Below are 14002 nucleotides of genomic sequence, written 5' to 3' on the forward strand. Positions count from 1 at the left end.
TGGAGTCTCTGGCTGCTTCTCCACCTTGAGGACCCTATTCCCTCTCTTGCTTGTCCTCGATCTGTTGCAAGCTCCCTCAGAACTCAGGCTCCCCTTTTGTCCCTCCACGTTCTCTCTGTGTCTTTGCATCCCTATTTTTTAAAAAAGATTTTATTTATTTATTTGAAGAGAGAGAGAGGGAGAGAAAGCATGAGCAGGGGGAGGGAAAAGGGAGAGGGAAAAGCAGGCTTCCCGCTGAGCTGGGAGCCTGATGTGGGACTTGATCCCAGGAGCCTGGGATCATGACCTGGGCTGAAGGCAGACGCTTCACTGACTGAGCCACCCAGGCGCCCCTTTGCGTCCCTATTTTTATCATGCTGTGTCTAGGTTCCAGCCTTTTTCTTCCAGTCTCCCTCTATTTTGGTTTGCCTCCTCCCTCTCCTCCTTCTCTCTCTTCTCCTTCCCCTCCCCAAGTGTATCTCTCTCTGTATCTAGATCTGGCTGTGCTCTCTTTATCTCCCTGGCCCCTGCTCTGGCTAGCTCTGTCTTGATTTTTCTCAGTCTCACTCTGGCTGTCTTGTCCTTTCATCTCTGTCTCTTCTATCTCTCTGCGTCCCTTGCCTGGCCTCTCTAATCTCTCTGTCTCTTTCCCTTAGTCTCCCTGTCTGTCTGCTTCCCCATCTGTCTCTGTCCATGCACCATGGCTGCCCAGACTCCCTACCCTGAGCCTCTTTTCTCCTCGCAGCCTGACCACGCGATGACCAGGTGGGCTCTGCTGGTGCTGATGGTCCTGACGTCACGCAGGGCCCTGCTTGTCCCTGCGACCCCTATCCCAGCCTTCCAGCTCCTCCCTCAGAGCCCTTCTCAGGCCACTCCCCGCCCTGTGGCCTTGGAGAGCACTTCAGCCAGCACCACAGGCCCTTCCACTGCTTGGGGCCACCCGAGCCCCGGCCCCCGCCCGGGCCCCCGCATCACCCTGTCTCTGGATGTCCCCATTGGCCTCCTGCAGATCTTACTGGAGCAGGCCCGCGCCAGAGCTGTGAGGGAGCAGGCTGCCACCAATGCTCGCATCCTGGCCCACGTTGGCCGCCGCTGAGCCACAGAGCGGGAGTCACAATGATGGGGCCACCCCGCGTCAGGAGACCTGGAAGGCGGTGGCAGAGCAGGACGGCACTACACCTGGGCATGGTGCGCCTGGCCATCGCCCTGTGGGGTCCCTGCCAGGTGGTGTCCTGTCACAGCTGAGTGCCTCTCAGAGCCACGGTGCGTCTGGACAGCCTGGACGTTGCCAGGCTGGGGGGCTGCCAAATGGAGTCGTGCCATGCCTGGAGCCCTGCAGACTTCCAATATGTCTGGACAGCGTGGACACTACCATGGAATGTCACTACTGTGTGAAGTCTCGCCATGTCTGGGTGCCCCACAGTCAAACAGCATCCGGACAGTCAATGTGGTTACTCTTGGGCCACTTTCAGAAACCTCAACGCAGGAGCCCCATATGTTATCTGAGACCAGTCTGCCTAAGACCGGACCTCAGGTCTGCCCTGCCTTCCACGGTCACCACACAGGGACGTGCAGGCTGAGGGTCACACGCATGTTTTGTGCTCCCTGAGGCAGCACCCCCCTCAGATGAGGGGGCCATCGGGGGCATTTCCAGGCATGGGTGGCTGGATGTGGGAAGTCTGTGGCTGTGGCAGCCTGGGCTTGTGGCAGGCGTACGCATGCCTGGGTGGCTGCGTCTCAGTGTATCTGATAGCTGTGAGTGTGTGTGGGCAAGGTGAGGGCATGTGAGGGGGCTGCGAGGAACAGGGGCTTGTCCCCCAAACCAGCATGAAGCACACTCAACGCACAGCCAGGCACTGTCCTACCCACACGCCTGCACACCCAGCCGTGGCCCTCGGACACACGTGGCTCGGGCCGGTGAGGCTCCAGCCCAGCGCTGCATCTCCTTCATCGAACTGTCCAGAGCAAACGTGCTCATCTTTCCAAGCCTCAGCTTCCTCCTCTGTAGAGCAGAGCAATGCCACCAGGTTTCTTGTGAGCACTGAGCGACAGTGTACATGAGAGTTCTGGCATGCAGGAAAGAGCTCAATAAACGTAGCGCCTGGAGAATGGGATGAACGAGAATCACTGTCATGTGCACCCAGGCAGTGACAGTCGAGGGCTGAGTCATAGCTGGCTACGGTGCCCCTCTGCCCACTCCCCCTACCCCTGCCCCATTTCACCGACCTGCTCCCTTTGGTGTGGAAGGAATAGGTTTTCCCTAATCTCACAGCCCCAGCCCCTTTGCTGGGCTGGAGGTGGGACAGACCCTTCCGAACAGTGTGGACAGGCTTGCCTGCCCAGGGGGCAGAAACTCTAGGTAGTGTAGACAGCTCTGGCTGGAGACAAGGGCAGACCCTGGGCAGTATGGACTGCTCTGGCTGTAGAGGGAGGCCACACGGGCAGGAGTATGACTGCCTGGGGTGCGGGCACTGTTGATCTCTCAAGTTGTGAGCGGCCCTGGGGGGCGGGCCCAGGGCGGGGCTGGGAAGGCGGGGCCACACGGGGCACACCGCAGCTCCGTCCCGCGCCCGGAGGGCGGGGCTGCCCGGCTCCAGGCTGCAGGGGGCGGTGGCCCAGGCCAGTTCGCTTGCAGGATGGACAGAAGCAAGCAGGGAGGCAGCGCCCTGACGGACCCCGGGTCAGGGAGCAGCAGGCGGGGTAGGCACGGGCGGCGGGGAGAGGGTGGGAGGGGGATTGGGGAAAGACCAGCGCGCAGTGGAGGTGGTGCTGGAAAAGGTGCGAGGGTGTTGGTCTCTCTAGTGTAGGGGTGCTCTGAGGGGGCATCAGCCTGTCAGTGGCAAGGAGGAGGGGGAACACTGTCGCCTTGCAGGGGAGTGGGGGGGCTGGGCCAAGGGGGAACTATAAATAGCTTCTTCCTCCAGCCCAGGGAGAGGGACAGCCAGCTGGAGCTGCCTGAGGCCCTCCTGCTCTGCCCTTTGCTGGCCTCCAAGGAGGTCATGTTTGTCCAGGTCCCCCCTCAGGGGTCACACATCATTTTGGGAAGGCCCAGAGGCTCATTTGGGAAATTTTTCATATGAAGTGGCTTTAGCCCTTAAACCAGCATTTCTAGGGCACCTACTGTGTGCCTTGTGCAGGTCCTGAGCTGCTCTGAGCACCTACTGTGTGCTCTGTCCTGGTCATGAACCTTTCTGAGCCCTTACTGTGTGCCTTGGCCAGCCCTGAGTCACTTTGAGCACCTACCGTGTGCCCTGTGCCAAGCCGAAATCAGCAAGTGCAGACCACAGTTCACAGCCTGCTCAGTCACACGGCTCTGTACCCCCCAGTTGGAACCCCACACCCTCTGTGAGCTCTGGGCCCACGGAGATACCGGGGTTGATCCTTGGCTTGAAGTGGCCAGAGAAAGCTGGAACTCCTGGGAACTCCCTGAACCTCCCAGTGGCAGTGGAGGGGAGAGGAGGAGGGAAATAAAGGGGCAGGGAGGCAGTAGAGAGCAGCAGGCCGCTGCAGCCTCCCCGTCTCTGTGCAGGCCTGGGTTGCTAGTGTGCGTGCACGTGTGGCTCTGTGTGCACGCTTCCAAGCATGGGCATGTGGGCATGTGGGTCTGTGTAGCATCCGCTGAGGTCCCTGGGCCTTTATGCTGCGAAGTCTGGCCAGGACTAACCAGCAGATACAGGGATGGGGAAGAGTTTGAGCAGTGAGAACTGAGGATCTAGGACTTCAGCCACCCTATAGCTTGTAGCCAGGGACACTGGAGAGAGGTCCAGTGGTCAGCGCAGAGGGCACTCCTGGAGCCGACCTGGGCCACGCCAGGCAGGTTCATAGAGGCGTGGGGAGGCTGAGCAGGACATATTCACCCACCAGTGCATGCTGACCTCCCAGGACACTTTCCACCCCATTACTTTGGGATGGCCCCAAGGAGGGAAAAGCCATGAAGGCTGACTGTTCTCTTGGGCATCTGCTGATGCTGGGGGAGCAGAAAGCCAAGAGAGCATTGGAGGGAACAAAGCAGAGCCCAGCTGTAGGGGGAGAAATGTGGTGACATGGAAGATGGGGGAGGTGAGGTTTTAAAGGGTGGGAGTTGGTCTGAGTCTGTCCTGCACTGTGGGCTGACTCTGTGACCCTGGGCCCTGCGGCCCTCCCTCAGTTTCCTACTCAAGAAATGGGCAGGGAGATGAAGAATATTCTTAGAGCAGAAGTAGACTCTGGCCTTGGGGAGGAGCCCCAGGCTCCTCCTGCTGGTAACCTGTGGCCTCCCACTGGATATGGGGACTTGGGAAGGTGTGTCTGGGTCAGCCCAGGGTCAGACTGGGGAAGAGTGGGAGGTAGAGCCACAGCTCTTCCTGGGAGGCTAGGCTCAGACTGTCTGGGTGTGGGGACGGTTTCCTCGAAATGGCCCTGGCATCCTGCCCTGCTCTGGCTACCCCTACCCCCAGCCTTTGACTAACACCCCAGGAGGGCTGAGGAGGAGAACGGGCAGGTCAGAGGAAGTGCTGGGTGTCTGTGGATGCTAGAGCACGTAGCTTTTGCAATAAGTGCTGGGGGTTGGACAGGGTGTGGGCGGGTGGTGACAAGGTCTCTGAGGTCAAGGTGGCCCCAGGATGGCCTTGGCAATGGCTAGGAGACAGACAGGAAGGCTGGCTGCGTCAGAAACAGAATGCGTGGCTTTGGAGAAGTAGGAAAGCGGGCGGCTTGTCACAAGGGGCATCCCGCTCATCAGGAGCTGCCCACGGGTGTGCTCAGAGCGGCCTCTGTGTGAGGTGGAGGGAGGTGGGGGCGTGGACGCTGCAGAGGAAGAATGAAGGAGGAAGTGCTCAGCTCTGTCTGGGGCAGGGCATTCCTCCCAGGGCAGGCAGCTAGAGCTGGTTTCAGGGAGGATCTAGTGGGCTTCTGCCTCGCCAACCCTCATCTCCTGTGAACGGGACAAGACATCTGTATCAGAGTTATCTTAAGGGTCCTTGCCAGGCTCTGAAGTGCTGGGTGGAGACGGGTGTGTGGCAGGGAGGTCAGAGGGCGGGGGTGCTGCACCTGTGGGGCGGTGGGCGGAGCCTTGTTCTCCATAGCCCTAGCCCCGGCTCTGGGCTGGACACACTTTGAGCAGAGAGAACCTGAGGATGCCATGATCCTGTCTGGGGGTTTTGCGGAGGACATCGCTAGAGGGCAGTGTGACCCAGGTTTGGGCAGTGTCAGTGGGGGCCCCAGGACAGAAAGTGTACAGAACTTGGAGAAGCTGGGCTGAGGAGACAAAGGAGAATGACCCAGGGTTCCTGGACTTCTGGATTTCTCCCCTGCCCTTTGCTTCCACTGCATTCTTAAAGACAAGAGGGAGGTAAGTAATTTAATGGTATCACTAATGTGCTTTAGAATGGATTTCTCAGACACTGACACATTTAATCTATACCAGAATCCCGTAAGGTTGATGATGCCCGCATTCTGAGACAGAGGGTCATTTTAAAAATATGCAAATTTACAAATTACAATTTAATTGGTAAAAGTGAAATCCTGGAAGAAGAAAGATACTGCCAGGGCTCAGTGAGTCTCCAGGGAGCTTGGTTTAAACGTTCTGCTCACGTGCTCCGGGGGGGCTGGAATTTAGCCTGAGTTCCCCAGGGGCCAAGGTAAAGAGAGGAAACAATTTTGAGACGTCCCTGTCCATGAGGTAAAAGATTTTCCAGTGTGGTTGAGCCGGTCGCTCCGGTGGGCGAGGGAGAGTCCTGGGGCTCGAGGGAGGGTAGGGACGCACGGCTGGGGGGCGCAGCAGTTGACAACTGGCATAACGGAGGGGCCACCAGACAGGTCCTGACCAACTGAGATCTGCTCAAGCAGGTGCAGCCCCTTAGCACGCAGATCCCTCCCTCCTGGGGGCCCTGAGATCAACGGTAGCAGTGAGCGGAACCCGGGTGCCTTGGGGGCAAGGCTGTGCAAGGCGAGGCAGTAGATGCGGCCGAGGCAAGTCTGCGCGGTGCCATTGGGCGGGCTGGGCTCGTGCATCCCCGGCAGGGTCGGCACTATCCGGGCCTTGAACCTGTGGGGAGTTGGGCATGCGCGTCCTCGATCCCGGCGTGAAGGGCGGGCCTGCGGGGTCCAAACCCGGCTGGTAGGCGAGTTGGGCATGCGTGGTCGGAGGCCGGGCCCTCTTCAGTTGGGGTAGGGCCTACTCGTTCTGGGGCGGGGCCTGCGGGGAGTCGGACAAGCGTCTCTGCGGCTCGAGGAGGGGCGGGGCCGAGGGGCGGGGCCTCGAGTGGCCCGAGGTGGCCTGGCTGCTGGGTCGAAAGCCGCGCAGTCCGACTCAAGACGTCCCGGGTATGGCGTCCCCACGGGAATTGACCCAGAACCCCTTGAAGAAGATCTGGATGCCGTACAGCAATGGGCGGCCCGCTCTGCACGCTTGCCAGCGCGGTGGTGAGGCGGGGTCCGTGGAGAAGGGGAGGGCGGTGCACGGGGATGGGTGGATAGGGCGGCCTGCGCAGTGGTCTCGCACGGAAAGGGGGCCAGGAACAGGTGGGGAACCGGGGACAGGTGAGGCTGCAGTGACTGGTGGTAGGGGAGCAGGAACAGGTCGACGGCCGGGCACAGGTGTGGCAGAGCAGGGGGCGGAGACAGGTATGTGGCCCCGTCTCCCCCTCGCTAGGGGGGCTAGGTCCGGCTACCATCCCCTCCGGCAGGGCGCCGGCCCCTTCTCACCCGAGTCTGTACCCATCAGGTCAGGCCAGGGGAGGATTCGGAGCCTCCTCCTGCCATTCACTTCAGGCCGGAGAGCGTGGACCTGGTCTGAGCTGTGTTGGCCTTAGGGAAATCGCTTGACCTCTCTGAGCCCAGAACTTTCAGAGGCCCAAAGGTGGGCCAGTCCTCCAGTGGGAGGAAGGGCGCCCCTTGGCCTGAACTACCCACCTCTGGGCTAAAACCTGAGCTTTGGGAGGAATTTCAGGGAAGTGCAGGTGTGTTGGGAATGGAGAAGGTGAGAACACTGTTCCATATGGACCTGTCTTTGTGTCCATGGGGGTATATGTATCCAGGTGAGGTTGTGGGTGAATGGTAACGTTGGAGGGGGAAACACCTAGGAGACATGCTGAAATTCATGGAATTGTTAAGGAATTGTTGAGGGGCTTGCCTTTCCTGGGATCCCGATGTTTAATCCACTTTACTTGACTTTCTGCTTGTCCTTAAATGAGTCTGCAACCTCTTATTGCCAAGAAAAACAAAGGGTTTTGTTGTTGTTGTTGTTGTTGTTGTTTTAGTAGTAACCGAAACATCATAATGAATTTGCAAGTTGGCAAGGACCTCAGAGAACATCTAGTCCAACTTGTAATACAGATATAGAAATGGAGATCAGGAATTGTGTGACGTACTAAGGTCTCTCTGTACTCCTTGACGTCTGCTTGGCCATGATAAGGGAGGGGAGAGTGCTCTGTTCTTGTTTTGCTTTGAGGCCAGCCTGGGGGCCCTGGCTTTGACCAAGATGTAAGTCCTGTGGGTGGACTGTGTGTATCTCTTACCACACTGGGTCCTGGTAGGGGTGGCCATGGTTTTGACCGAGCATGCTAGTGGGTCATGGCTCTGACAGTGATGTAGGTCCTGGTAGGATGCTGAGGTGGTGACCAGGCTCTTAGCCCCAGGGCCATGGCTTTCCAGTCAATACTCAGTCTTGAGAGGCAATGGCAACCCCCTAGCCAGCCCTCCTTTAAGACTTTTCTGGAGGGACCAAGGCCGAGGCCTCTTGCTCTTGTGCTTACAAGGGGGTGGTTGCTGTTATTACATAAAGGGGGAGAAGTCAGAACCTGGGCTTTGAAGGCAGGAACACTCAAGGCGCATCGTGGCTCAGCTGTGTGACCTTGGGCAAGGAGCTGACCCTCTAAGCCCCAGGTTCCTCATCTGTGGGATGGAGACGGTCATCATCCCTGCTCCCAGGAGCCGCTGTGAGCCTCTTCGAGAGGGGATGCTTGATAAGTGGTGGCAGGTGGTGCTGTCGTTTCGTCATCACCCTTCTTTGCTTCTCAGTACCTCAGAGTCGGGAACTGAAGCATCAGCTTGGAGCCAACCCCCCATTCCAGATGGCAAAGATGCTGAGGCCCACTGGGGAGGGGCCTGTGTTTCTCCAAGCTCCAAGGATGCGGTGAAAATATGGCTCTGGCCTGAGCAGAAGGGCTTGTGCTGTGGCACTGTCTCAGCGTGTTGCAGTGGGTGAGACTCTGGACTGGCCCAGCACAGGAGGGCTTCCTGGAGGGGAAGGCACCCAAGAAGCCAAAGATGAGACCTGCAGATTGTATGGGGGTTTGGGCCCCAGGCGAGGGTCCCTGAGTTCACAGCAGGGAGTAAGCCAGGAGTGAACATGGAACCTGTCTGGGCAGCACCCGCAGTCCCCAGAGCCTGTGTTCATGTAGCGTTTTACCCCCTGCATGGTAGATTTATAACTCGGTGGAAGACCACAAGGACAGGTGAGGACCTGAGGGTGGGGGATGGGTGGAAGTTGACCTGATCACAGAGCTATATAGAGAAGAGGATATGGAGTCCATGGCTGGTGTGTGCTGTGTCGTGGGTTGTCTTTGGTGTCTATTCCCTGGCCCCTGAGGCCACCAGAGGCTGCTTGGCTGTGCCTCTCCCACCCCTATTCTCCATTAGCAATTCTTCTTCCTTTGGTGAAATTCAGAGCTACACATGAGGGCCCGGAAGCTGCTACCTCCTTCATCATTAACCCCTCAGCTCAGCCCTGGAGGAGCTCTGGGAGCAGGTGGGGCAGGGGATGAAGAAAGGACTCAGAGCATTCCAGAAAGGACAGTGCTTGTGATGGCTTTTATTGGCAAAAAGGTAGCAAGAACTTCTTGTCTAAGGACATGACTAGAATGTGCACAGGACAGTAGGAGAGATGCCTTTCTGTCCCCTCTGAACAGGACGGTGATGCCAGGTTGCTTTCTTTTAGAGAGTTCTCCCTTCCCCAGCCTGGCCCAAGGAAGTGGGGACAGGTGCAATTCAGGAACCAGTTCTGGAACCTTCTCCAGGACTTGTAGCTGCCTCTGAGGTGGCCCACCAGAAAGTCAGCACAGGGTAACACCAGGCTTATCTCGGGCCTCTTGATTCCTTGGGTTCTTGTGGCCCTAAGCAAATATATAGGAAAAGGAACCAGTGAGGTAAGTTGAATGGACATGTCTGCAAATCTTCTGCACGTAAACCTCATGTTCTGCTATCTAATTACTCAGTGCCGAGGCTCTCGAGGGCCCAGAGCTACAGCTCCGGCTGCACCCCCAGGTTCCCTGGTGCATATGCTCTCCGTTCAGACCCCGTAGTGTGTTCCTTCTTGTGGGCCTCTGTTTGTAATTCCTCTTCTGCCAGCTTGCTTATGTTTCGCTGTTGTAAGCAGAGCTATCGCAAATACACTTGCACTTTGGGCTTTCTTTGGGTCATTTCCTTGGGAGCTTATCTTGAGGAACAGAGTTGATAGGTAATTTATTGCTCGCGTTTTGCACCCAGCCGTGGTTGACCACCCTGCCTGCCTACTGTGGCTGTGCTTGGGGCCAGGGAGGGGATCCTGTCCCCAAACACTGGGGGAGGAGGCCAGGGCTGTCTGGGGGAAGATAGGAAATGTGCAAAAGGGACGCAGAACCCCACTCCTGAGGTCATGGGAGAGCCCTTCAGGGAGCGGTGGGAAGGAGAGGAGCAGGCTGGGTGTGCAGGCTTCCCCCGTGCTTAGTAGCTGATTCACTGCCCTTTAGTTGCTTGAGAGCCTGGCCAGCAGTTGTGCAAACAGCCCAGGCCCCAGTGTCACTGGCCCTCAGGATGCAGGGCCTTGCTTAACTTGCTTTTCTCTCACCTTAGCCAATGCTGAGGTTTTTCTGCAAGTTCACTCTTGCTCACTGTCGGCCTGTGTTCCGTGGGATCCGCTGCTTCCCTCCCCTGAGGCTCACAGCTTGGGTCACATTTGCCCAAAGATCAGGTGCGGGAGCGATGGAGCCCCCACTGGCAGGCAGGGCCCTTTACTCCTCTGCGGGGCCTGCCTGGAGACAGACAGGTGCCTCTGCACCCCGAGTCCCGAGGGCAGTAGGTGCGCCTGCGTCTTCAGGGCTGGGCAGGTGGCACAGCTTCCCAGAGGTGCCCGGCTTTTCCATGGAGATAGTGCTAGGCCTCACTGAGCGATTGTCGGCCCATTTGACAGGTGAGGACACCAAGGCCCAGGGTTGCCAGTCATTGTCAGAGTCAACATAGGAACCCAGACCTGACTCCTGAGCCCCACATGGGGCTGCCCCTGGGGCCTCTGTGCTCCAGCTCCAGTGAGGGAGACAAGCTGAGGGGTAGGGCCCAGCAGTCTGTCCAAGCAGGGCTACCAGGAGAAGGCACTTGCAGAGCCCTGGGAGCAAAGGAGGGGCAATGACAGGTCCCCACATGGGCCACCTGTCTGTCTGCTGTGGTTTCACATAACCCAGGTGCTGGGGAACAACAAAAGGGAAGCTTCCTAAGGTTTCTGAGGTGAGGCCACACTGAAAGCTGAGCCGGATCACGTGAGGCTGGTAGTTCCGCTGTCTTGGTGTCTGTCCCAGTGGGCCGGGGTTTGGGGATGCTGTGTCCAGACCTGTCGCCGCCTCCGGCCTTGGCAACTTCTCTGGCTGGTGCACTTACCTGGCGGCACGTGGGATGGTGGCAGGTGGGCTGCCCGAGGGATAGTCCTTGCGGACATTGGTCTAGCTCTCTGGTCTCAGCCCCTTTTGGTGTTCACCCTATGGGATTTCGAGATGCCCCCTCCGCCCATGATTTTTGAGTACCAGCTCTGTGCCAGACCGCATGATCCCGAATGGCTCGGACACTGCAGGGCTGCTCCCACTCCGAGCGATCAGGTGCAGGGGGCAGACTCACGGGTGAGGGGCCAGGATCGAAGGAGTGTGCCGGCGGAGCACAGGGTGGGTGGGAGGAAGGGCTCACTGAGGAAGCAGCTTTTGAGCTGGGCTTTGTACTGATGAGGCAAAATTCCCAGCAGGGAGGGTAAGCAGTGGAACTGTGCTAGCAGGAATGCTGCAAGGCTGTGCAGGCGGGGTGCGGATTCCCGGATGACAGTTGGGTGTTGACTCTCCCCTGGGCCTTGGCTCCGTCTGGCAGGTTCATTCAGGAGTGTGGCAGGCCCAGCTTTATATCCGCAGTGCCCATCAGGAGAAGGGGCTGATGAGATTCTGCCGCAGCTCCTGGAGCCCAGACAGGCCTGGGTTATGCCACTGGTGGCTTGAGACCAGGGCCTGAGGCCAGGAGGCTTGGAAGGCCCATCCGATGTCCTGTGCCGGGAGCAGAGGGAGCGGCACACTGGGGCATCCCAGCCCGCATCTGACGCCGGCTCCTTGCCTTTCAGTTTGCATGACCAACTGCCCGACGCTCATTGTCATGGTAGGCCTGCCTGCCAGGGGCAAGACCTACATCTCTAAGAAGCTGACTCGCTACCTGAACTGGATTGGCGTGCCCACTCGCGGTGAGACTTGGCCTCGACTTCCAAGGGGGCCTTGGGGCGTTGTGGGGGAGGGAAGGGGAAGACAGAAGGGTGGCCTGGGGTGGGTCAAGGTCAAGAACTGGGGAGGGCTGCTGCTGTGTGAAAGCTGAGCCTTTCTTTCCCCCAGAATTCAACGTTGGCCAGTATCGCCGGGACATGGTCAAGACCTACAAGTCTTTTGAGTTTTTCCTTCCAGATAATGAAGAGGGCCTGAAAATCAGGAAGTGAGTGTGTGTATGTGTGTGATTATGTGTGTTTACAGAGAAGGCCCTGGAGCCCAGATGCCCAGCTGCTCCTGAGCCCTGGCCTTGCTCTGCCACATTGGGCTGTGACAGTGCTGGTCTCCTGACCTCTCAGGATATGGTGGGGTGGGGATGTATTAGACTTGGGGACAATGGGAGAGGGTGTAGGGCCTCTTTTTTTTTTTTTTTTTTAAGCTTTTATGTGTTTATTTGAGACAGAGAGAGAGCCTGAACGGTGGGGAGGGACAGAGGGAGAAGGAGAAGCAGGCTCCCTGCTGAGCAAGAAGCCTGATGTGGGGCTTGATCCCAGGACTCTGAGATCATGACCCAAGCCAAAGGCAGACACTTAACTGACTGTGCCACCTAGGCGCCCCAGGTGTATGCCCTCTTGGTGGCTGGCCCTGCCCTGGGGTTCACGAACCCTTAGTAGGGACATCCTATGGGAGGGGAAGATGGGGCTTCAGAGAGATGGAGGAGACACCCAGGGCAGGTCACGGCCGGCTGCAGAGACCTCTCACTTGTTTACCCCAGGCCCTCCATGGGCATGGCCTCTGGTAAGGCAGGGGGCTGAGTGGGTGCAGGAACACAGGCCTCTGGGATGGGGCAGGGTGGGAGAAGGACTACCTCCTGGCACCTTCTCACAAAGCTAGAAGGATTGGGCCCAGAACTGTGCCTTCCTTCCCTTGCCCTGGGATAAACTGTATATTTGAAAGATGTTTGGCATGTGCTTGGCATGTTCTTGGCATGGGTAGGACAGGCCTTGGCTTTGCTTTCATGTGGCTCAGACTTCACCCTCCTGTTCTCATTCATGAGATGGGAATTTACATACGATACCCTACCTCCTCCCCTCCCTGCCCCATTCAGACTTGAACCAAGAACACCAACTGGTGGTCTGAGGATCTGTGCTCTTTTTGGCAGCTGTCAGCTGAGGGATCAAGAAGCTTCCTTGCCCTTGCTCTGGGTCCAGCCATTGTGGTAGGGTATTTAGCAGAGGTTGGCCCAGCTGTAGTGACCTCCCCAAATCAAGTAGAGCTCCAGGCCAGAAGCTACTGGGTTGCTGCCCAGGCCTGGCTACTAGGCTGCGCCCTCCATCTGTGGCCACCAGGGGGCAAGAGCTCCCCACTGTGGGGCCGGGCCCTTCCCTAGTGTTTGCTCTTGGGTCAGTGAGGCCATGCCAGGCCGCTGTACCAAGAAAGGGAAGGGGAGTCTGACATTCAGGCCTGTGGCCAAATTGTGGGTAGAACTCTCTGGTGACTCAGACAAAGGGGAGAGGACTGATATTTGAACTGCTGTGTGTTGGGTGCCTGCTGCCCGTGGTCACTGCCCCTCCCCATTTTACAGGTGAGGAAGCTGAGGCTCAGGGATCTCAGACAAGGTAACAAGGTGCTTCCCAGAGCCCAGACTTGACTCTAAGCCCTTACCACTAAAAACTGTGGTGTCCAGCTTTCTAGTGTTACCCAATTAGCAGGTCAGAGGTTGTCTCCCATGCAAATTCTACAGCAGCCTCAAGCTGTGGGCACCGACAAGCTTAGGGCCATTTCCCAATAACCAGCCCCAAATGTCCCATAGGTAATTGGCAACGCAGAAGGATCAGACTTTTTTAAAATGGGAAGCCTGAGAAGAGAAGGCTAGATTCCCAGAGACCTGGGTGATCACATATTGTTGAGGTCCCTGGAGCTCCACAACGCTGCTGTCCGTCCCTGACAGCGGGCACGGTGGAAGGTCCAGGAAAGGGCAAGCAGGGTCACATGCACATGTGCAGGCCACGCGTACATACAGGCCATCAGGCGCACTCGTACTCGTGCACTCAGTCTCCTACGCACGCGAGCCCACATGCGCGCCCATGGGCACGTGCCCACTTGTCTACCAACTCCATTCAGATCTGTTCTGACGCTCTCCACCTGGGTTCGCATCAGTCTGCACAGGTGAAGGGCTCAGTCCCATAAGACTGCCCCCGCTTCTCACCCACACTCCCGTACACGCGGGCTCCTGGGCTGTTCATCCTACGTCTCCCCTGGAGCCCTGAGATCCCTCTTACCTGGTGCTGCCTCAGCCAGAGCGACCCTGCAGATCCTAGCCCAGAACCTGGGGCGCACATGCAGCCAGAAATGGCCCCAGCAATGCCGGTTTCCTGGGCTCTCGGAATTCAGGGGGTTTTTGGCAGAAGAAAGCTCTTTAAAGTTTTAACAGAGACCACCCCCCCGGGGAGGGGGCACAGAAAGGTCAAAAAGAGGCATAGGAGCAGAGCCTCTTCCAGGGACCTGGACTCAGGTCTGTCCCGTTTCTCCCTGACCCCAGCGGGCTGCCCCCTGCTCTGCCG

General features: G+C 58.0%; 2 protein-coding genes across 7 annotated transcripts in view; both read left to right on the forward strand.

Moving 5' to 3' along the window:
* The first annotated feature begins 736 nt into the window (after positions 1 to 736).
* UCN2 (urocortin 2) lies at positions 737 to 1445 on the forward strand. The gene has a single exon (XM_045778425.2). The coding sequence runs from the start codon at positions 737 to 739 to the stop codon at positions 1073 to 1075; it is 339 nt and encodes a 112-aa protein (XP_045634381.1). The 3' UTR covers positions 1076 to 1445.
* Positions 1446 to 2553: 1108 nt separating this feature from the next.
* Positions 2554 to 14002, forward strand: part of PFKFB4 (6-phosphofructo-2-kinase/fructose-2,6-biphosphatase 4) — a 36268-nt gene continuing 24819 nt past the window's right edge. For 2 of the 6 annotated variants that reach the window (XM_087867065.1, XM_045778474.2), the window contains exons 1-3: positions 2554 to 2679; positions 11306 to 11422; positions 11568 to 11664. In XM_087867065.1, coding sequence (XP_087723191.1) covers positions 2616 to 2679; positions 11306 to 11422; positions 11568 to 11664 — 278 coding nt within the window. In that variant the 5' untranslated portion in view covers positions 2554 to 2615. Of the gene's footprint in view, positions 2680 to 5016; positions 5309 to 6214; positions 6392 to 11305; positions 11423 to 11567; positions 11665 to 14002 lie in introns of those variants that run through there. The other 4 variants (XM_087867064.1, XM_045778473.2, XM_087867067.1 and 1 more) reach the window with 3 other exon arrangements.

This window comes from Ursus americanus, chromosome 14, assembly GCF_024610735.1.
Source record: "Ursus americanus isolate L20-20 chromosome 14, mUrsAme1.1.p, whole genome shotgun sequence".
NCBI lineage: Eukaryota > Metazoa > Chordata > Mammalia > Carnivora > Ursidae > Ursus > Ursus americanus.